Source organism: Aquarana catesbeiana, linkage group LG02 (genome assembly GCF_042186555.1).
Source record: "Aquarana catesbeiana isolate 2022-GZ linkage group LG02, ASM4218655v1, whole genome shotgun sequence".
Taxonomy (NCBI): domain Eukaryota; kingdom Metazoa; phylum Chordata; class Amphibia; order Anura; family Ranidae; genus Aquarana; species Aquarana catesbeiana.
Window position 1 is genome coordinate 51930061 of NC_133325.1, and position 23097 is coordinate 51953157.

Below are 23097 nucleotides of genomic sequence, written 5' to 3' on the forward strand. Positions count from 1 at the left end.
TGTGCTGCACTGCAGGCCCTTGGCGACTACTGTGCAGTTTTGTTAGTGTGCCATTCTGAAGTGGCATAGCAACACACTACAAGAGTGCCATATGTTATGGTAATGCATAGTAAAAACACATGTTCAAATATGACACAACTGCTACAGGAGTTCTAATGCTCCATTCACAGCAATGCATTTTTATATGCTTTTTTTGCAGAAACGCAGGCCATTATTCCATGGGTTCCTAAGGAACAGGTTCACATCAATGCATTTTTTGGAAAAGGGTCAGAAAAAAAAAAAAAAGCTGTGCTTTTTTGGTTCGATAGCCTTCAATGGAGAAGCTGCAGAAAAGCATGTAGTGCATTTTTACTGTGATTTGCGGTTTTAATCTGCCCAACAACAATTGTAATAAAAAACAAAAAACCCACACAGCAAAAAGCACTGCAGAAACAAACGAACTGCATAGGTGTGAATGGAGCCTTAATCGTCAAGAAGTTTTGCAGAGCAAGAAAAGCTTATCGTGCATGGAAACCAAGGACCTCCTCCTCTCCATGAAGATTACACTGTATTTACAAGGCAGCCAATAGACACATTCAAAGCTCTGAAATAATTTTATGGAAAATAAGTCTTGGGACATTTTGTAACTTTGCTGTGCAGCCTATTGCTCCATTAGTTGCCATGTTTGGAAATAAATGATCCCCTATGGCAACAGATTTTGCTGAACAGAAACTTACCTAAGCTGGATACAAATCAACCTTCATGATACCATATTTTATATCTATTGTTTTGGTCTATTCAAGTCCCCCTACCCCCCCAATTTTTTTTAACATAAGGCCTTACCTAACCACTCTACACAGGTTCTTCAATAAAGTCCACATGTTTCTTACTTCTAGTAATCAACATATGGATTTATTCCTATAGTAGGACACCTGGCTTCGCTAAACTGGTCTCCACTACAGACTTTGGGGATGGCTTTTCCCCACTTTGAAATACAGCAGTGGATCGGTGTGGCAAAGCTCCATATAGTTTGAGTAATCAAGTCATTATTAACAAAGCAAAAAACACATAAGAGGTATTTGAGCCCATCCAATTCTATTGGCCGAACCATAGCGCTGCAGTAAAGACTTCCTTTTATTAATCCATTCACAAGGATATAAACTCACAAAAGGTGGCGTGTTTCTGCCCAAAAAGGGCCCTGGTCATAATGTCTAAGGCCCTTTTGGGCAGAAACACCAACTTTTCTGAGAGTTTATATCCCCTGTGGAAGGATTAATAAAATAAGTTTTAAGGCAGCTCACTGGTCTGCCAATCGATTTGTATGGAGGATGATCTGGCACCAGCTTGTCTGCCCCCACCCAATACTGGCTGTCAAATTGTAGCACCACCCCTCCCTTCGATTACTAGCCAATAAAAGTAATGGGCACCATGTACCTGCTCTCAAGTAGGACTTTTAAATGTTTCAAACTACTAACAGACTGTTACCAGATTTAAGAAAGTGCTAGGCCTTGGAAACCCATGGAAAGCAGCAGAGATTCTAATGAACAGCAATGTTGCACTGGGGGGGAAAAAAATAAAATCAAAAAGGTGCACCCACCCCAAGTGGTGGTGGGGTGGTAGTAGGTCACCTCTAAGAGGTGAGGACTACCATTGGGTTTTTCACTTTAGTTAAAACGGCTGTAAAAAAAAACCCTAGCTTGTAATTTAGTCTTTTGGGGCCCTTGAGTTAGTAAGCCCATTTCCACTGAACACCTTTCCTTAAAAAGCAGGGAAACTACAAGCCCAATCACCAAGTCAAAGATTTGAAGGGATTGACACATTACTCATTCTCCCTACCGATCTCTATTTGGTATATAAATATGAAAACCCTTTAAGCAGCCCTCAAACCTACAATAGCCACTACTTAATGGCCAAAAAAACTTAGTTACAATCCTTGGGGGGGGGGGGGGGGGAATGTAATTTCTAGATTGCCTGTTCAAGTACTGGTAAATCTTATTCCAGGAACCTTAGCCAACGCAGCCTAAAATATGACGCCTACAGTTAGGATGACCATTTGCTTTGGAAAGGAAAAGTTCACCATGTTTAGTGTAGTGTCCTGCAAGGCTTGCCATGGTGACTACTAAAGTCAGGTAATGCTACGCCAAAACTTTAATGAAATTTTGTAATATTTTTTGGTTTTATGAACAGGTTTCTTTAACGTGCCTTCTGCAGGGAAGTCTCAGCACAATTTAAAAAAACACCTTACTCTTGGTTGCTCTCAAGTCAGGTAAATTAGTCTATACCTTTTCATTAAAAGGGGTTCAGGCCTCCTTAGGCTTGTAGATATGCAGCAGCAAGTTAGGATTAAATGGCATACTAACCATGATAGGGCCATTAAAAAGGAAAAGGGTACACAAATACAGAGTCTGACATTGCTTTGTTGCCTGGCTCAAAATTGATACATCAACCCAGAAGCACACTCCTAACAGAGTTGGGAGAAATACCAGAACAATCTGATCTGTGCACTTTTGCCTGGTCATGGGTGGAAGGGATTTAAGTGCTTAAACAGCTTGTTCCCAGGTCAGCAGCCTTTGGTGGTTATTTACTAAAGGCAAATACACTTTGCACTACAAGTGCACTCGGAAGTGCAGTCTCTGTAAATCTGAGGGGAAGATCTGCTGATTTTATCATCCAATCATGTGCAAGCTAAAATGCATTTTTTTCCTTGCATGTCCCCCTCGGATCTACAGAGACTGCACTTCCAGGTGCAAAGTGGATTTGCCTTTAGTAAAAAACCCCCTTTGTGTATTTAGTCTCTGAAAAAACCCATTAGGGAGAAAACTACTTGGGGGGGTTTGGGCTAGTACCAAGCAAACCATTCAACTTTGACCAATACAAAATGCTCAACCCTCATCAGCAGCGTTCCCTGTCCCAACTGTTCTGCAGAAAAAACCCCCAAGCATGCATCAGATCTGGTGTCATTTGGTTTCAAGACAGTTACTTTGATCACACATTTGCCAGACCCTGCAGAGACAGCCATTTTTTGCTTTACAGCAATATACCACCCATGGATTCTCCAAGAACCAGCTACATCCATGATTCGCCAAGTCCTTTGTTCCTCATAAGTATCTTAATACTTTGTAAAACTGATTGCCTCTACAAATAGTCCAATTTTAGACTTGATTGTTCTTAACTATGTATATCCAACAGGTGCTCTCTGAAAGCCTTTAGAAAGGCCATCATACTTTGCACACAAACCAACCATTAAAAAATAAATGCCACGTTTGAGCTTCAGAATAAGACTGTAGAATTCATTAAAGCCACATAACCATGCTAAAAAGTCTTCTCTACTGCCACTCCAAAAAAATTCCAGCATTTGTAAAAAAATATATCTTCTCAGGATTCCAACATTAGGCACATCTTATACACAATACTGAATAAAGTCATAACTTCACTGTAATGGATAACGTGTGAGGATTGCAAGGAGATTTTAGCATCTTATTACAAAGACAGAAAACGTCTTGATGCCATTACTATAGATGGTCTATCAGCACCTAATAACTGGAGCTACAAGGCCAAGTCCAGCTAGAGCATCAGTGAGCCAGTGGGTGGGAAGCCACTCCTTTCTGTGCATCTCAGGGTTTTGGTATAGAGATCCTCCTGGCAGTATTCCCTGCTCCATCCATAATAATTGTAGGAGCCCCAGCTTCCCTAGTTTTATTCTCCACACATACTTAAAAATAATGGTGACTGAATCTTAAAACTAACTGCCAAGTAGGAATGCAGAAAGCCTATTGCCAAAATCCCAGAAAAATGCAGAAAGCCAGTAGGCATGTCAACCCATTAGCATCAATTCATAATACATTTTTCAGTGGACAGACCCAGTAAGTACATTACATTCATCAGTTCAACATGAACACCATTCCACATTTAAAGCACCAAGCAAAGACAAACCTGTGCCAAACTTGATCACGTTAAAGTGCCACAATGTCTACCTATGAGTATGACATACAATCTGAATTTAACCAAAAATGAAAATATTTTGGTAGGAACAGCCAGTATGTACAATGGTTAAGTGCCAACATAAGTAGAACTATAAAATGTAGTCATATAGAGCTTTGTGGGTAAAGTCTAAAAAGGACAATCAGGCCTTGTGGAATGATGTAGAGCAACCTGGGATAAGCTTCCCAATAAGAGGACATCTTCCCAAGAAGCACAATCTTATTGTAGTCAATGATTGACAAAGCTTCAATTGATTTCCAAAACCTCTGACTCTGGGAGGCCAAACTTGGTCTTGTATTTGTCAAAGAGCTTCTCTAGGGAGGTCAGGTACATGCTGTGGTAGAGGTCCACATCCTTCTGGCTGGGCTGTTCCATTTTGGGGACGGTAATGGGTTCTCCAACTGAAAAGGAAAGAAATTGTTAGTCACCTAATCAACTTTAAAACGGAAATACTAAAATTGTGAGCAAAGTGATTGTCTTCAGCTAGGGAAATGGTCATTGGCAACCTTTCCTCCTGAAGGTCCCAACCATTTGTGATGCTCAATACGCCAAATACACATAGCACTATTCTCCCCTCCCCCCCCCCCCACCAACCATGGGGCCACAATTCCTCCACCCCCCCACTAATTTTGGAACCTTTTCTACTCCTGATGGCCAGTCTGGCCCCCCTAAAGTCTGAAGGGCAGTAGACAGACCCTTTGTTTAGAATGTTTGGAGACCCCTGATCTAGACAGGTGATCTCTGCTGCAAGATCACATTGCTAGTTGCAGCGGCCAGAACTAGTGAAACTTTGTAGCAGTATTTCCCCCAGGAAAGTATTTTAGCACTTATACCCTATAGATCATTTAAGCAGTTCGCATTTGAGTAAGTCTACTCATTTCCATAAACTTACCAACAGTGGTGATTGGGTTGGAATATGGAACCAGCCCCCAGCTCTCGGCAGAAAAGAAGCCACAACCATGGAAGACACATGGGGCAAATCCAATATATTTCTGGAACTTCCTTTGCACCCAGCGGCCCCAGGACCCTTCTTCAAACACCACCTGCTTATAAGCCTCATTCTCCCCAAATGAGTAGACTGGCACCAGATCAGCACTGTAAAAATAGGCAAGAACTAGCATAAGAATTGTACAATTACTTATACCTGAAAATCAGATATCAAAATATCAAATATGAACTAGGATAAGAAACCTCTAGGAAGAGGATTTGCTAAATTGATCTGAAGTCATTTTTTCAGGTTAGAACTATCAAGTTCATTGGTGTGCATGTCCCCATTGGGAAAATTAGTTGGGGACGTTCGGTGGAACACACACACACACACACTGCAAAAATTGATTTCTGTTAACTCTATGCATGTGCTTATGGTATTTAGTATATCAATTCCTTTTTTGGGCCTCATTTTTCTCTACATTTACATAGAGACTAAATGGTCAGGCAAATGTGTCAGGGGCAATTTTAATGTTTCCTTTCTAGCCTAAAGAGAATGGAGCTTATGCAAGAATCGATTATAAGTAAGCCTGCTCGTGTATGATGTGTAAGATTTGTTATATTTGCCCCTTCAGTGAGTCTTTTCTGAGGAAGGCTCTAGGCCTCGCTAGGACATAAGAGGCCCTTGAAGTTTGACAGTTGCTACTTGGCCAGGTTTCATAGTTGCAATACATGCCATTTCCTTCGTGTGCGTAACCACATCATGTAACAGATTTCAGGAAGGTAAACTACAGTAGTTTGTACTGGACATTATGACTACTCAGGACCTGGAAGATTGCATGCAAGCAGGTTAAAGGGCAGCAACTGAGACTTCAGAGAGCCCCTCAAAATGCAGTTTCAGTGTCATGGCCCTAGAACTACACAGCTCCGTGCTCATTTACATAATACATTTTTTGTTGCAGGAGCCTGTAAAGCATTGCACCAGCAATCAGATAGCCGATTACATGCAAGTCTCTTGCAGACCCGTCAGTGTATCTGCTTGCTCATACGAGGAAGCCAATGGACACTGACAGCAAGAGTCAATGAACTACCACAGTGCCATAGTAGCTTGAGAAATACATACTGACAGCTGCTAAGGCTGTCAGGACTTGTAGTTTTGCATACACTGAATGAACTGAGTGGAGCCCAGTACGGCCACTTTTTAAAATTGTGACAGCTAGTCGGGGGGAGAAGATCCCCTGCCATCTGTCAAAGTGCAGGACCAGGGGCCGGTCCTTTCAAATATGGGTGTAACATGTTATGAAAGCTGAACTTATCTTTTAAGACCTTTTAGTGGAATGGCAGCCAAAATTTTTTAAAGTGCATCAAACCCAAAAAGTTAATATTTTGCAGCTTATATATGTCTTCAGGTGTGTTACTGCATTTATTTTTAAGCTTTGGTTTTCTTTATTTTAGGCAGGTGTTCTGTTTCAGGACGACAACTTACTTGCTTGTGCTGTTTCTATGAATGAGCACGGATGTCATCCCAAGACAGGAAGTACATTAGGATTGTAGAAGATTTCCCACTCTCCTTTAACAGAGGGCTGTGTTCTGTAGTCCTAATCTACTTCCTGATAAGGTTCCTCAGAACTGCACAGTAGAGCATGGATTTTAACTATTTTCACACAAAAAAAAAAAAAAAAAAAAAAAAAAAAAAACACCACACACACACACAACACGCCACACCACTGGTATATTTAACAGCCATAAAAAAGGATAATATAGAAGTTTATTGTACATAGACTGCACACTATTAATGGAGGAGTAGGTGAGGATCTTGCCTATTAATAAAGTAATAGACAGCGTGTGCGTTTTCTTCTTACCCATGCTGCAATGCAATCCTCACAAATCCTTTCCTCTGCTTTAGAGTCACTACATTTTTCCCCGGCCGACATTCTAGAGATTCTGCAGCACCACCGACAACTATCACCACAGCATTTCCGGTCCCGTTTTTGGAGAGGATGTAGTCTATAGTGTCACGGTCCACTGGGCAAATTCCTGGTGGAAAAGCAAAGCAATTCAAGTTTTATATAAGCATTAAGATGCCAATATTTCATATATGTTATTACACATGATTTAAAGTGCCAACAGTTTACGCAGCGTTTTAATATGGGTAAATGACATTACTTTTGCCAGTGCTTTGTTCCAGCCCCATCTCCAAGCATATGGTCAGTACATGAATATAGGACATTCATTTTTCTGAGCATGATGATGGATTTGGTAATAAGGTATGTAATCAGTAATAAAGGTGTAATAAGATATAATTACTAAAAAAAGCCAAGTCTACCAATATTTTGATCTTGGTTACAAAGGTCTACTTCACGACCTTGAACTATGCAGTAATACAGATCAAAGCTAGAGTGGCTGGCAAGACTCCAAAGGTAAAATACTCTGGGAAAACACTGGAGCAGAGCCACAGCCGAAGGTCCATTGTGGACAATTGAATCTTATTTTCAACTCCTGTTCAAACAGGACAGGACATAAGACCTGGATCCGAACCTCTACATAACAGCTTAATCTAGAGACTGAGGTTAGGTATTACCTCCAGACATCAGATAGTCCCTTAGCACAGGCATTCGGAAGTTCCCGGCTAGCGTGGCAAGGTATGGCTTTATCCCAGGGAACTTCTTGGACACACCAGTGGCCTCCGTGCCAAAGTTACAAAATGCACCCAGACACATGATACCATGAGGGTGATAGCCGAAGATGTAGTTGCGGCTGGGAAGCAGATTGTGCGTTTTTACAAGCTGGAAAAGAAAAAATAAATAAATCAACCAAGATGATAATACAAGCTGGACTTGTAACTCTGCTACATGAGGGGGGTGGTACATTTAGGGGTGGCCCTGGTGCATGATTAAAACTGGCATTACTCAATTTGTGTATGCAACATTCATTAAGTATGGATATGCTTTGCTACCCATAAGCCATTTCTTGACCAACTGTACAGTGTTAAATATAATTACCTCCGACAGCCTCTTTTTTACATGTTAAAATGACTACAAAAAAAAAAAAAAAAAAAAAAAAGCCCTCTAGCAGCAAAAAGCAGAGCCTTATAAGTATTCCTGGAAAGGTGATAGATCTAATAGTGCCCTACAACCAAAACCTTAACAGGCAACACCTAGATAAGGACACATGTGAATCAGTCATGGCCAAGTGAAAAAAGCCTCTATAAAATGGGACTATTCAGCATCTGTCAGCCAGTGACAAAGTTCAACACCATAAAAAGAAAAAAAAAAAAAAAAAAAAAAAAAAAAAAACTTGATAAGATAATTGCTCAACTCGGGAATTTCCTCCTTGTCCCGACAAAAAGTGCCACTGCCATTACACTCCATGTAATATCATGGCATCCAATATACAAATAGAGATCGTAACGGACTATTTTATCCAAAATTTAGAAACGTGCATGATCTACTAGGGCTAAAAAACACTTTACTTTAGTGTGTTGCAGTGAATCCCACATTAGGCTAGTACAGTACCAGCACATGCTTTGCATCTCACCACCATGCATAGTGTTGTTGAAAATGGTTCACATGCATTTTATGCGTGTATTGGTGCATTGCGAGCCCATTCATTTGAATAGACTGCCTTAATGCAACATGTTTAATACTTGAAAAAAAAAAAAAACACACACACACACACACACACACACACACACACACACACACAAATTATGGGGTTGGAAAAAACAAACTCACCTAGGTGGATCCCCCGCCACTTCTAAACCTGAGAACTGAGCGATCAAAGCCATGATTGCTCAGTTCTGCCTTCGATGAGCCAGAAACTGTCGAGTCACCAGCTCTTTGCGCTAGGGATCTTTCCAGAGACTGGACCAGCTCCGACAGTGAAAATGGGTCACAGAAGTAGAAAACGTACTGCATTCCTGTATTCCATAGAAGAGCTTTTGCCATATTTTAATGCAATGCCAAGGTCTGAATGAGCCTTGAACCCATCTACCCCAAACAAGTGTCATCTGCACCCAGCTTTCTATTTCAATATCTGAAACAGATTCACCTGCCCACTTTGTCCCTTCCATCCTAATTTGCCTGAGACATAGCTGGTGTTCTGGGTATTTGAAACATCCTACAACATTCCCTCAGCCTTCCCACAATACAGTTCTTTGACAGTAACAAGACTAGTGCAGTCATGTGGTGATGGGTTCATGATCCTTAAAATGTTCCGACTCATGCCACAGAACTTGCATGGGAATGCATGGCTTAGTGGTAGCTCAGGGCAGCGCTAATGTCAATTCTGTGGTAGCGCCCCCCCCTCCTTCATTAATGAGTGGTAACACTGCAAAAAAATAAAGTACATAGCCCTTTTCTCACAATGTAGAGTACACATGTGGTGCAAGGTTGTGTTTGTGTTGGCTGCTGCATACTATGCTAGGACATGTGTTGAATGACCACCAGGTTGAACATGTCAAAAAAAAAAAAAAAAAAAAAAAAAAAAAAGGAAAAAGCCCTTGCGGGTTTAAACAGCTTTTTTCCAAATGAACGCTCCATGGTCACATGGTCAACATAAACTTTGGACATGGTAGGGATGTGTCCTTCACCTACATTGTTCTCAAGAGGTTCTAACCTCAAAAAAAGTTGGGTAGGTATGCCACCATACAATCTGCAATGGATGCCAGTATTATCTGTTGGAGGAGCTCAGTGGAGTTGATGCCATGTACAGCTACCTTTACCAAAGGCCAAAAGATGATCAAGTACAATATCAAGCAAGGATTTCTAATTTACACACCACACCTAAATCCTAATCTAGGAGCCAAAAGCCAAAGCAATTTAAGGAAGCTGTTTATACTTAATTCTTTATAATTTGGATTAAAAAGGTCATTATCACTCCTTGCAGAAAACAAGTTCTCACCCTGTAAGAACAAATGTACAAAGTACAAACTGACACTGAGCCATGCATTAAATCTATACACACAAAGCACTAAAGGATAATGATCAACTACAGTACGTCACCAACTTGACCTGATGATTCACATCTTATGTTGCAAATGAAAAACCACCACCTTTATCGCTATTCTCCACATCACCACTTTATAGTGCTACTGAGCCACTAAACTGTCCAATCTGTGTCCTGCGAGCACAAACTGATGCATGCGGGGGGGGTGATAAGAGCTGGCATAGTAAAGATTGGCGCTTCCATCACAAGTCATCAACTTACCCGTATTGGGAAATAGTCTCGAAAGTACCTCCAGACTGCCCAATTCCTGACCCATGTGGATCGTCTGCCACCTGTGCAATGAAAGGGTAATTTTATTTTAGCTGCAGAATACACAGGAAATGCGAAAATATGCAGTTTTCCACAATTAAGTGTACGCCAGACATTACCTAAATTAACCCCCAGACCTAACATTTCCCCTAATAAACCCCACACCTCATCTCCCCATCTAAGCCTAGGTTCAGACTGATTCAGTGCAGGATTTGCAGCGATTCCTGTTCATTTCCAGCACTGCATCACAATTGCACTCCATTCATGTGGACTGCTGCGGGTGTCAATGTTAAGTTAACTACACCCCAAAAAAAAAAAACCTGTTCGATTGGCAGAACTGGATTGCATGGAAAGTGTGAACACCCATGCAGTCAAATTCCAGTGCAGAGAAAAAAAAAAAAATGCATCTTTTCATGCGGGTGCAGTGCTATTTGATCCATTCTAAAATCCATGGCCTCAAGAATCGTATGCCATTTGAACAGGAATGCGGTATGATTTCTGTCCGAATCACATGCAGTTCCCTGCACACCAGGCTAAACTTATATAAAAAGTTTATTGTATTTTTTACAATATTCTTTGGGGGGGGGGGGGATAAATTGCTCATTACTCCCTGTAACTTCACCAGGTTTGGAAAATTCTTGCAGGGGTAGCTAGGAGTTCATCTCCTACTGATATAGGCACCCCCCCCCCCCAGAACCAAAGTCTCCTAAAAGCATTCTCCCTACGGAGTGTAGACAGGCTCTTGGGAGTTGAGGCAACACTTTTTTGCTGGGGAAGAAGTCCATACAAATGTATTGTGGAGATGTACTGATGTGCAATAACCTGGTCCTAAGGTGCATCTCCCTCGCTGGCTGAGATGCTGCAGAAACCGAGCTAAACCTCACTGGTATGGTCATAAAGGAAGCAATGCTGCAGAAGCAGGTGAGTGTTCTCCGACCAACCTTTTGCTAAGGAGTTGGAAAATACTGCTGAGCTAAAAGTTATATATGAACTTCGAGGGCAAATACACGTGTTTAGCGCTTACCTTTTTTAAAACTTTATTTACCAGCTAAACATTTAATACAGGTTACAGTCAAGATCAGTGTGCAAATCATGCCAGGCTTCCTATTAGGAAAGCCCAGAATGGTCTGGGCTCTGAGTGAGCGTAGGGGGTTGTATCCACCCTCAGATTCATTAAGCTGGATGTGTAATCTGATCAGCAAGTGCATTTCAATGCACGGTCTAGTGTGACAAATTTGCTAACGCATTGTACATTTTTGGCAAAATTATCTATTTGTAAAGACAAGGCAAATAAGCAAGCCGAAAAAATTTTTCCTGAGCAATTGAGTCCTTTCACTTGGAGAAAAGATCTTACCTTTGTTGGGGGTGTGCCAGTCAAACACCAGCCAGGAGACATACAGGGCAGCAATCAGCCAACAGTCAGTGCAGAAAATGTAGATCAGGATCACGGTACATGCAACCCCTGGAAGATGCAGAACAAAAAAAAAAAAAAAAGTTAGGATACAAAAAGGCTGCAAATGGTGAAAGCCAGGGAACCATACTAAAAACTGCTATCCACTATTTGTATTCTACCAGCTGCACACAAGGAAACCATCTTTTCCTTAAGGCTCCATTCACACCATGGTGTTCTGTTTTGTGGGTGGATTTGCTGCAATGTGGAAATGCTGCAAATCATGGGATGCCCTTGCGATCCCCGGTACTTTGAATGGCACCCAAATTGGAGCAATTTTGCAGCAATGTCGCCTGACAAATCGCTGTAAAATTGCACAGAATCATGGGACGCCTGTCCCCTGCAAAACGAAATGCCATGGTGTGAATGGAGCCTTAGGCCATATAAACAGAGTAACATAATGCAGACCTCAATCCTACAAGACCATTCCTGCCATACATACATATCCCTACTGTCCTTTTGCTTGCAGGTTTCCATTTACAAGCATACCATTAGAAGGCTACAGAAAGTTGATGGTAGCTTTCAGCAGTACACCTTTTTATAATAAACAAAAGAGACAGAGTACCTTGCGGCTAACTTAAAAAGGGTAAAAACGCTTACCCAGGATGAGGAAGCTGATGACCCATTGCAAGACTGAGATGATCTGAAGATGTCTTTCCACCCGAGACTTTGATAACCAAGGAATGGACGGCAAGTCCTGAACAGCTGAGAAGAGGCTGGAGCCAGTCCCTAGAAGATGAAGCCACAATTAAGTACACGCAATGTTTTAAGAGGTGCAGTTTTACACTTTAAAAATCCTAAAAAGGGTCAGTCTACCCAAAAGGAAACAAAAAAAAAAAAAAAAAAACCACCTTGCCAAATTCCACACATCAAGTCACCTTCTCATGGAGGACCCAAGTGGTGAGAATATTTTGCACACATTCCCTACTGTGCAATGTATGGTGTGATAACTGCTTTATGGACATTAGAGTGTAAAACTCCTCCAGGGCCAGGGACCAGTATTGGTGGTTCATTGTCCTTCAAGACCAGGGACCAACATGTTGTTCAGTGTTGTCCACTTTGTGTCATGCATGTGTCAGAGAAAAAAAAAAAAAAAAAAAAAACCCCTTAGAAAATGAATGTGGTTTGTCAGTTGCAGATCACTTTTACATAGCAACCAGATACAATTGGGTTCCGATACGTCTATAAAAAAATAAATAAATAAAATAAAAGGGGAAGAGTAAATAAAAAAAAAATACTCCTTCTCTAGCGATTGCTCAACCTGCAGCAGCTGTTGACCTGTTCAATGGACTTCGCAGAAGCAATTACAATCAGGATGGTGTTAGACAGGGACATGGCTCAGCCATTAAACCAGTGGGAATATTTAACAAGGAATAAACAAGTCCCAAACTTCACACATTGGACTCTGCCTTCTTCAAGCCTCCCTGATCAGCTTAAGTCCTACATAGTTCTGGCGCCACCATTTCACTGCCATACAGAAACAGTCTACTGTTGCTGCATGTTGTGACACATTAGGAGCTTTTTTGTATTCACAAAAAAGTCTCTCCCCCCCCCCCCATATAAAAAAAAAAAAAAAAAAAACCCACACACCACACTGCCTTTAAGAGAGTTCTAGGAACTTGAGAGAACATGCTATCAACACAGACTATTAAATAAGGACATCCGTCATGTTTTAAAGTTGTACAACTCAGAAATCAGACAATCCCCGAGTTGTCTGCACAATGGAGGGGATTTTATCAAGCATTCAACACCAAAAACTGGACAATAGCTGTGGGAGAGGAGCCCAATTTATGTTGGATTGGAGCATGGCTCATAAATTGATCCATCTAATACCCAATATTAGGAGGATTTCATTGTGTGTCAGGTTTAGGGGGTACAGTACTATTTTCAGCCAAGGAAGCTGCCATCTTGGCCTCTGATCTTCAACTGCCATGTTCCTAAATATGTGATCAGTTGTGACACCAGCCATTTGATGGTTTGCTTGTGCTCTCAAACAATGTAACCAGTCACTGAAACCATTAAATTGATGGGTTTAGTTCCACTTTAAAGTAACCCACTCATGAGAACTATGAAGACACCATTTACTAGATGATGAGGGACAATAGGACCATGATCTCCACATAATAGCAGGAAGGTGTACCCTTTGACACCATAGGTTTCTGCAAGTACATTGTACATCCTTTGCAGACACCAATTAGAGAAAAATCCTTTGGTAAAGTTTGGTGCAGCAAACATGGGGCCCCCCAGTTAAAGGTTGGACATTCCTGGTACAAACTTTTCGAAAGATTGCCAAATGCAAACATGACCTTTATTATTAGCTTCACAAATATCACTCAAGCATCTCAAACTGGCTTTCGGTGCCAGGAAGAAAAACGTTATATAGTGTACAGCCGCAGGCATGTAAATAAGTAGTGTTCATTAACCCCCTGTGTATGGGCACAGCTATAGTATTTCTGCACACAGAATCAGCACTAAATGGTGTGAAGTATTGCCAGAAAAAAAAAAAAAAAAAAATTGCCTCTGAAGATGGATCAATTGCACAAGTATGCACCTTGAAAAGGGGGACATACAGGATAAGAGCACTTATTCCTTAGAGCCCAATTGAACTGTTTAAATTACGTAAATGCGTTCCAGATGCAGCAAACAAAAGGTGTGCAAAGTCTTACAGTTCTTTAAAAATCAGCCACAACCCAAGTAGAAGAGCCCGCTCCCTGCCATTATGCTACAGGACCCTTGCTCTGGGGAAGCAGGGACCTCTATGCAGAGATCAGACACCCCCCCGCCAGTGGTTGCCAATCAGCAGGAACTGATCTTTGTGTAACAGAGCTATAGGCCTAACCTCTGTTGATGGCTCACTCCCCAGAGAACAAGGGTCCCACTCTATACACCACCACAATGGATTTGAAATGAAACAAACAAGATGTGCTTTAACTGCAGACATTCAGCTTTAATTTGAGGGTATTTACATCCAAATCAGGTGAACGGTGTAGGAATTACAACAGTTTGTATATGTGCCTCCCACTTTTTAAAGGGACCAAAAGTAATGGGACAATTGGCTGCTCAGCTATTCCATGGCCAGGTGTGTGTGTAATTCCCTCATTATCCCATTTACAAGGAGCAGATAAAAGGTCCAGAGTTCATTTCAAGTGTGCCATTTGCATTTGGAATCTGTTGCTGTCAACTCTCAATATGAGATCCAAAGAGCTGTCACTATCAGTGAAGCAAGCCATGATTAGGCTGAAAAAACAAAAACAAACCCATCAGAGAGATAGCAAAAACATTAGGTGTGTCCAAATCAACTGTTTGGAACATCCTTAAAAAGAAAACACACTGGTGCGCTCAGCAACACCAAAAGACCACGGAAAACTGTGGCGGATGACTGAAGAATGCTTTCCCTTGTGAAGAAAACACCCTTCACAACAGATCAAGAACACTCTCCAGGAGGTAGGTGTATGTGTCAAAGTCAACAATCAAGAGAAGACTTCACCAGAGTGAATACAGAGGGTTCACCACAAGATGTAAACCATTGGTGAGCCTCAAAAAACAGGAAGGCCAGATTAGAGTTTTCCAAACATCTAAAAAAAGCCTTCACAGTTCTGGAACAACATCCTATGGACAGATGAGACCAAGATCAACTTGTACCAGAGTAATGGGAAGAGAAGAATATGGAGAAGGAAAGAAACTGCTCATGATCCAAAGCATACCACCTCATCAGTGAAGCATGGTGGTGGTAGTGTCATGGCGTGGGCATGTATGGCTGCCAATGGAACTGGTTCTCTTGTATTTATTGATGTGACTGCTGACAAAAGCAGCAGGATGAATTCTGAAGTGTTTCGGGCAATATTATCTGCTCATATTCAGCAAAATGCTTCAGAACTAATTGGACGGCGCTTCACAGTGCAGATGGACAATGACCTGAAGCATACTGCGAAAGCGTTTAAGGGAAAGAAGTAGAATGTTATGCAATGGCCAAGTCAATCACCTGACCTGAATCCGATTGAGCATGCATTTCACTTGCTGAAGACAAAACTGAAGGGAAAATGCCCCAAGAACAAGCAGAAATTGAAGAAGACAGTTGCAGTAGAGGCCTGGCAGAGCATCACCAGGGATGAAGCCCAGCGTCTGGTGATGTCTATGCGTTCCAGACTTTAGGCTGTAATTGACTGCAAAGGATTTGCAACCAAGTATTAAAAAGTGAAAGTTTGATGGATGATGGTTAATATGTCCCATTACTTTTGGTCCCTTAAAAAGTGGGAGGCACATATACAAACTGTTGTAATTCCTACACCGTTCACCTGATTTGGATGTAAATATCCTCAAATTAAAGCTGAAAGTCTGCAGTTAAAGCACACCTTATTCGTTTCATTTCAAATCCATTGTGGTGGTGTATAGAGCCAAAAAGATTAGAATTGTGTTGATGTCCCAATAGTTATGGACCTGACTGTATATAATGATTGGGGGTTTTAAGTAATCTGCAGGCCTAAAATGTTTTTGAAACCTGTGCAAAAAAAAAAAAAAATGGAAAACTGGCTCTGGCTGTAAAAGGGTTAAAGGATATTTTCACCTTCGGGAACATGTTTGGCAGGTGGTATAGAGACGAACACCAACAAATTTACATGCACGTGGCTGTGCCACAGAGGAGGCATCAGGCATCAATGTGCGCTGACAGTATTGACTATCAGTACGCATCGAGAACACTGGAAACATTGGGCGGTATACATCTGCCAGAATGTTATTTGCAGCAGAATCCCTGGGGACCCCCAAAATTTTCTCATGGACCATCAGTGGTCCATTGAAGGCCTCTTGAGCCCCTCCCTAGGGAAAGAGCCTTGACTGATGGGGGCATGGCTAGGTACATAAGGGAAACGATTGGTGGGGACAGGTGGGATGGGATGGGCCTGAGCTCAGGAAAGCACTGCCCCAGGGAATTCTGGGTCTTTTCAGAAGAGCTGCACACCCTCCCACCCCTTTTTCCTATGGTATGTCACAGCTTGCTGCGGTTTTCTTGACCTTGCCAGCAGTTAAAGTTGCTGTAAAGGGCTATGCCCTTGAATGGAAAATTAGAAGTAGGCTGTCTGTCCAGCACTTATGGTAAGGATAGGCCCCACTTCCATCTTTTGGTTAGGTGCTCACAGCAAGACTGACTAGCCTGGGTTAAATGTTTACATGTTATGTGTTATGTGTTGGAATTTAATAAAGCTGTGGCCTTGCCCTTTCCAACCTAATGGTTGTGTCTTATTATAATGGGGTAAAGGGCAAGGGTGGTGGGGGATTTGATCCCATGGTGTTACGTTAATTGGGACCTAAGCCCATTGCGCCTCAGCAGTCATGACTACGGCCAATCTACAAGAACTAAGTGAGGGAGTTTGTCGGTTTGGTCAGTTCAAAGCTTAAACAGCTGTCCGTCTTCTACAGCCAACTTTACTTTTCCTGCTTACTTCAGAAGGAACTAGACGCAGACATTATGTAAACAATCCCAATATAAATGAAATTTACTGAGCACAAATATATCCCATCGTATCCCCTGAGGTTGAGGTAAGAAAGCAAAAATGAAAAATTCATGGTCACTCCTCGACTATAGCTGAGCAGGCCCAAACCAGGGAAACACACACCAAATTGTAATGGGGGCTTTTCTGCTTAAACAGAAGTGATGGCGTCAACCTGCAGCATATAGACCAATGTTATACTTTATTAATTTTTTTTCATACATACATACACTTATACTATCTTTCATAGATTAGGGAAGGGTTTGAACCCCCATCAGGTAATTTCTGCTGTATGTGTTCTGCCATGGAGAGTTCCTTTCATAGCCTATTCTGAAGACACAAAAGGAAGGGAGGAAAGCAGGAAGGGAGGAAAGCAGGAAGGGAGGAAAGCAGGAAGGGAGGAAAGCAGGAAGGGAGGAAAGCAGGAAGGGAGGAAAGCAGGAAGGGAGGAAAGCAGGAAGGGAGGAAAGCAGGAAGGGAGGAAAGCAGGAAGGGAGGAAAGCAGGAAGGGAGGAAAGCAGGAAGGGAGGAAAGCAGGTCTCGTGTCTCCCCCAAATAAAAATACCACAACCCAACACCTACAAATATTGTAGCTGCCTACTTAATATAAGGAAACTTGCCTGTCCCAGCTCGAGTAGATTCTTCAATCGGCTTTGGGTGCAAGCGCCGGCATCTTCACCAAGGGAAACAGGCAGTGAAGCCTTATGGCTTCACAGCCGACTTCCAACTGTGCATGTAAGAGCTGTGCTCCGTGTTTGGTCCTGCAGGCTTATGGGACCTGTGATGTGTCCCAGAGGGCTGTGGGGGGTAGAGATAGAGGGCCCCCCCCCCCCCCCCCCCCACCGGTAGTGGGTACCTCAAAACCAGGTAACCCCCCCCCCCCAAAAAAAAAAAGTGCCAAATGTAAAGGCGGGAGAGTGGAACCTTTTGGATGAAGTTCTGCTTTAAGAGTTGTCACCAGAGCATTTGTCCCCATTGAAGGATTTTCCTCCGTCGATTCCCCTTAAGACAGCCCTAAACACTCCTTTAGACAGGCGCTGAGGCCTGTAGTCCATGAATGGGCTGTGTGCTTATGCAATTTGGCTCAGGCTGGGTTCACACATCTGCAAAGCGGGAACCAGTGCGATTCCTGTGCGGGTTCCTGCATCACAATGCACTCTGCAAACCACTGCGGGTGTCCATAGAAAGATAATGACACCCCCCCAGATCGGTTTGCAGACACTGTATGGCTGAAGTCGCATCTCAGACATCGCATGAGATCTGCACAGCAATGCGAATCACATGGGATATCTGTTCGTACCAGTGTGAATCCAGCCTCAGTGTCCAGTGAGCTCTGGAGGGGCAGAGAACAGAGCGCCGACTGACCATCTCTGCTCCGTGCTCCAAGTGTACCTGAGAACTGAGCGATCAGCGGTCTTTAATCAATTCCCGCACTTCTCTTAAGGAAAGTTGGTATGTGATCAGTTATGTAGCGATTTCGGCACCTCTGCATTCAGTCTAAAAATGCAAGTTGCCTGGCTCTGGTCAATTCAATTACTTTTTCAAGTTACTGACTAGCAGTAAGCATGCTGTCAGAGTAAGAATACCATAAGTACTGGACCAGCATGACAGCCAAGCTACCAGCATTTTTAGATTACTAATGGCCGTGTACTTTGTGTGCTTTGGTGTGCAGTGTGAACATGCCTTGTAATGCATTGCTTGCTCCCCCCCCCCCCCCCCCAAATGTAGTCCTATGTGCTGCAGTGCATTGTGATGCGTTACAAAACACATTACAGAAAAATGCAATAGGTATTTTGTTCTTTAAGTGCACATCAACGCATCGCGTTGTCAACCATGGACATTAGGAAAATTGCTTTGTTCTTGCATTTAGAAGAACTACTGGTGTGAATGAGCCCTAATAGACTACACATCGTGCTCCATCTTTCCCCGCAGTAATCCCTTAACTAGGCTCATAAATAGGAAACGCACAGCACCTCCGCTGTTTATTTCATGAGGTCTCATTAGCTGAAGAACAAAACGTATAAATATTTATAAGCTGGGATACTTTTACTAAACGTGTCACGCTACCCGAGCCGGACGACTGCTGTAGATATCAGAGATGGTAAACCGGCTCACCGTTTATCCGAGTCTAGCAGAAAACAGGATTTTTGTTAAGACTGTTACTACTACAACACCCCCGCCCCCCCTTTCACCATTTTGCAGCCCAGCATCTGGGTTTTGGGGCATTTTGCACAAATTTTATAGACCAGATTGGACTACTAAGGCATTATGGGAGACCAGATTTTCGTTCCCTGTTTCCAGACCTGCGACCCGCAAAGCATCAACAAAGTCCAAACGCAATATTTCCCATGCACACAAGAAACCAGCTAGTCACTCGTGCTGGAATGACCACAGGCTGGAAATCATGGATGATAAAAGTGAAGGAATGTCATAAGCACACCAAGGATTCCTCGAAGGGGTCCAAAGCTTTATTTCTGTCGTCAACTAATAAGCCAGTGGCGGCTGGTACTCCATTTTAAGGGGGGCCCAAACCAAGCACCTAACACCCCCCCCCAGTCAGTCGATTTTACCCCCTAACCCCACCATCCCCGTTCGCTCTTCCGTCCGCCCACCAGGCCTGCACTTACCCCATTTAGGTCATGGGTGGCAACTGATCCTTCCTGAGTCTCCTCCTCGGCAGCTTCCTTCTCAGCGGCCAATATGGTAGCCTCTCCTCTGAGCCAACCGGGTCTCAAGACCCGCTTCCCGATTGGCCGGGAGGAGAAACAGGAAGACAATAGCCAATAGTAATTAGCTATCGTCACAACTGGGTGGGCTCTGGGCGCAGTACTCTTTTTTGACCCAATTATGAAGCAGTGCACTGCTTCACTTCCCAAACCAAGGTGATCGTGGGAACCCTTCAGTGTGCAAAGGCAACCCAGAACCCCATTCCCTTACTTCAGCAAATGGCTGACCAATGCTCCAAATATGTATGAACCAAAAGGAGGAAAGCCAAGTAAAAAGACTTGGGAGCACCCATGTTGAAGATCTATGATCATATCATCCTGGCATAGGCGCTCTGCACTTCTGGAATTGGCAGAACGCCAAGAATGGACAATGGAATGCTCCCATGTGCCAACAGACTGTCCTTCAGCACCTTCACCTCCAATGCAGAGCTTAGAACCTTGGTCATAGTCTTCATCAGTCTTGACTTCAGGACCTTAGACTGCTGGAGCATGGGGAGAAGATGCTGCAGGCACCAGGACAGTGCGGAGGATCAGACAAGTAAATCTTTTCCCATGACCCATAGGCCTAAATGAGCAGATAGCCCTTGTAGTGCAGTACGACTGCATGGGAGACTTTAATGGTCCTTGAGTTCAGCTCTAAAAATTCCTGAAATCTACACCCTTGCCATACTATATAAAGTATAAAAAATAAAATATCTAATAAGCACACAAACATCAGGAGTCCACAACAGCGATATACATCTCCCCCCCCCCCCCCCCAGCAAAAAAATTAAAAACAACAACAACCTGACAGGTGTTCTAACCCTTCCCTACTCTATCCAAACCTAAAAAACAATGCTTTGGCTTGAGACACATTTTAAACATTAAGCAAAATTCTCTGGTAAGTGAAGGATTCAGTAATCACTCACTTATTGTGGCAGTGGGATAAATACCACCACTGCTCACTGTATCTTGGCATGGAGGAGGACAGTCACAAAGCAACAAGGCTTTGAAAGGGAAATAAAAGAAAAAAACAAAACTGCAAGGCTACTGAAGGTTCAGCGCTCCCTGTATGGACTTTATATGAACTTTGCTTTTGTGATGTGCATTTAAAGTTGAACTGAAATAGATAAAAAAAAAAATTCAATTTTTATGTAAACACTAGGAAAAGTCATCGTATTGCACATTCCCTTTGCAAGCTAATTAACTTTCAGAAGGAATGCATGCTCCATCCTCATCCAGAAAGGACCATTCATTATAGTGTTTGGCTGGTTACAGATGAGATATTGCCTGTCCTCCCAATTAGTGACCGGGACCCCTGGACCCAGAGACGTTCTGTCCCCATGCCTCCATCCAGCAGGGAACAGACAAGACATTGGTGGAGTGAGGTAGGGGAAATTCCAATCACTAAAATCTCATAAGTTTTAAAAGGTTAACAATTTAAAAGCTGTGCTCAATCTTTCTCTAATGACGGTGATAATTAAAATACCAGGTGATCCTGCCTTTATGGGCTTTATTTATTTAGGAGCCTTTTTTTTTTTTTTTTTTTTAAATAAAAAGTTTAATATATCCTATGGTCTCCCAAATGCTCTCCTACAAGGTCACGGTCACATACCCCTGGTGGAGACTACAGGCAGGCATCCAAACCAACATGCATGATCCACCACATGAAGGTCCAGGATTGGTCCACTTTTGTCACCATCAGAAAGCTGGATTAGTTGGTTTAGAGAAGCTTTGCTCAACCCCATTACCCTAGAACCCTCCCTCCTCATCATTTTCAGGAGTTGGAGAACTTACTAAAACAAAATGGGAAAATGTCCCTTTTATTGGTGGCAATTAGCCATCTGTAAGGGTTGCATTCTTTCTAAAGAGATTATGGGGGTCATGCTGCTGGCACCATCATATGGCAGACTAATAAGTCACAACGCAAGGAACTCCTAGCTATCGCTCAAGGAACCCTGGTTGAGAATGGCCGGTTTAAGAGGCAAGATATGCAACCAATGTTAAATTTGGACAGGAATTAAAAAAGAGGGAAGATGAAGGACAAAATGGCAGTGCAGTGCTTTACAAAGTCAACTGCCATCCATTTAAGGTTTAGATCAGCTATTGTCAACCAGTGTTCCATGGTTGCTGGGGGAGTCTTAAACTGTGGCCCATTGACCTGCCATACGACGGCACCTGAGCTGTGGCCCATTGACCTGCCATACGACGGCACCTGAGCTGTGGCCCATTGACCTGCCATACGACGGCACCTGAGCTGTGGCCCATTGACCTGCCATACGACGGCACCTGAGCTGTGGCCCATTGACCTGCCATACGACGGCACCTGAGCTGTGGCCCATTGACCTGCCATACGACGGCACCTGAGCTGTGGCCCATTGACCTGCCATACGACGGCACCTGAGCTGTGGCCCATTGACCTGCCATACGACGGCACCTGAGCTGTGGCCCATTGACCTCCCATACGACGGCACCTGAGCTGTGGCCCATTGACCTCCCATACGACGACACCTGAGCTGTGGCCCATTGACCTCCCATACGACGACACCTGAATAGTTCCATGTCCAATACCACCTGGCAAAGCCAGCCGCAGGATGCCACCAATAGAAATTTTAGCTGTCTGTAAGGGTAGCTTTTTGACCACCACCAATAGAAGCATTCATCCCACTGACCACTAGTTGGTTTTAGCAGGTGTTCCCCTACACAGCCTTAAAGAGGACCTCCCCCTATTTTATAAAACCGACAGTAATATGTAAAGGGGAAACAAACACGTACTCTTGCCCATGTAACTTAATTTGTACCAGTTTTTAACATGCCTCGGTGTTGCTTGGGATCCTGTTCCATTTTGAAAAGTTGACTTCATACTGCATAAGAAGCTCATCTTGTGCATGCGCCTTACGACACTACATGCACCTGTTGCCATAACACTCCCCCCCCCCCCCAAGATATTAGGGAGCATTTTCTTTAAGTCAATATATGAATGAAATGCAACATGCACTTCAATAGGATGACCATACGGCAAAATCTTGCAGTTTAGGTACAAGAGTTCCCTAAAGGCAATGGTGAGGTTGCCTTCCCAGAGGACCCGGGCCACACAGACTCCCTCTGGGAAGGAATGGTCACCACTGCCTTCAGGGAAACCAGAAAGTGGAAAAAAAAAAACCCACACACGTCTTGGGGGGGGGGGGGGGGGGTAAAGGAAAAGGCTGGTTTACTTACCTGAACACCTGCTCCAGCGATCTCCTCTTTGGAGCTGTGGGCGATCGCTCAGTGTCATTACATACAATGCAGGGCTAATAACCGTGCGCTGTAC

General features: G+C 43.1%; 1 protein-coding gene across 1 annotated transcript; it reads right to left on the reverse strand.

The window, feature by feature from the left end:
* Positions 1-641: 641 nt before the first annotated feature.
* Positions 642-21532, reverse strand: DGAT2 (diacylglycerol O-acyltransferase 2). Its single transcript, XM_073612465.1, has 8 exons — positions 21436-21532; positions 12194-12322; positions 11498-11605; positions 10096-10166; positions 7469-7673; positions 6750-6924; positions 4853-5055; positions 642-4361 (listed from the first exon to the last, which is right to left on the reverse strand). The coding sequence occupies exons 1-8, from the start codon at positions 21530-21532 to the stop codon at positions 4207-4209; spliced, it is 1143 nt and encodes a 380-aa protein (XP_073468566.1). The 3' UTR covers positions 642-4206.
* Between the last annotated feature and the right edge of the window lie 1565 nt (positions 21533-23097).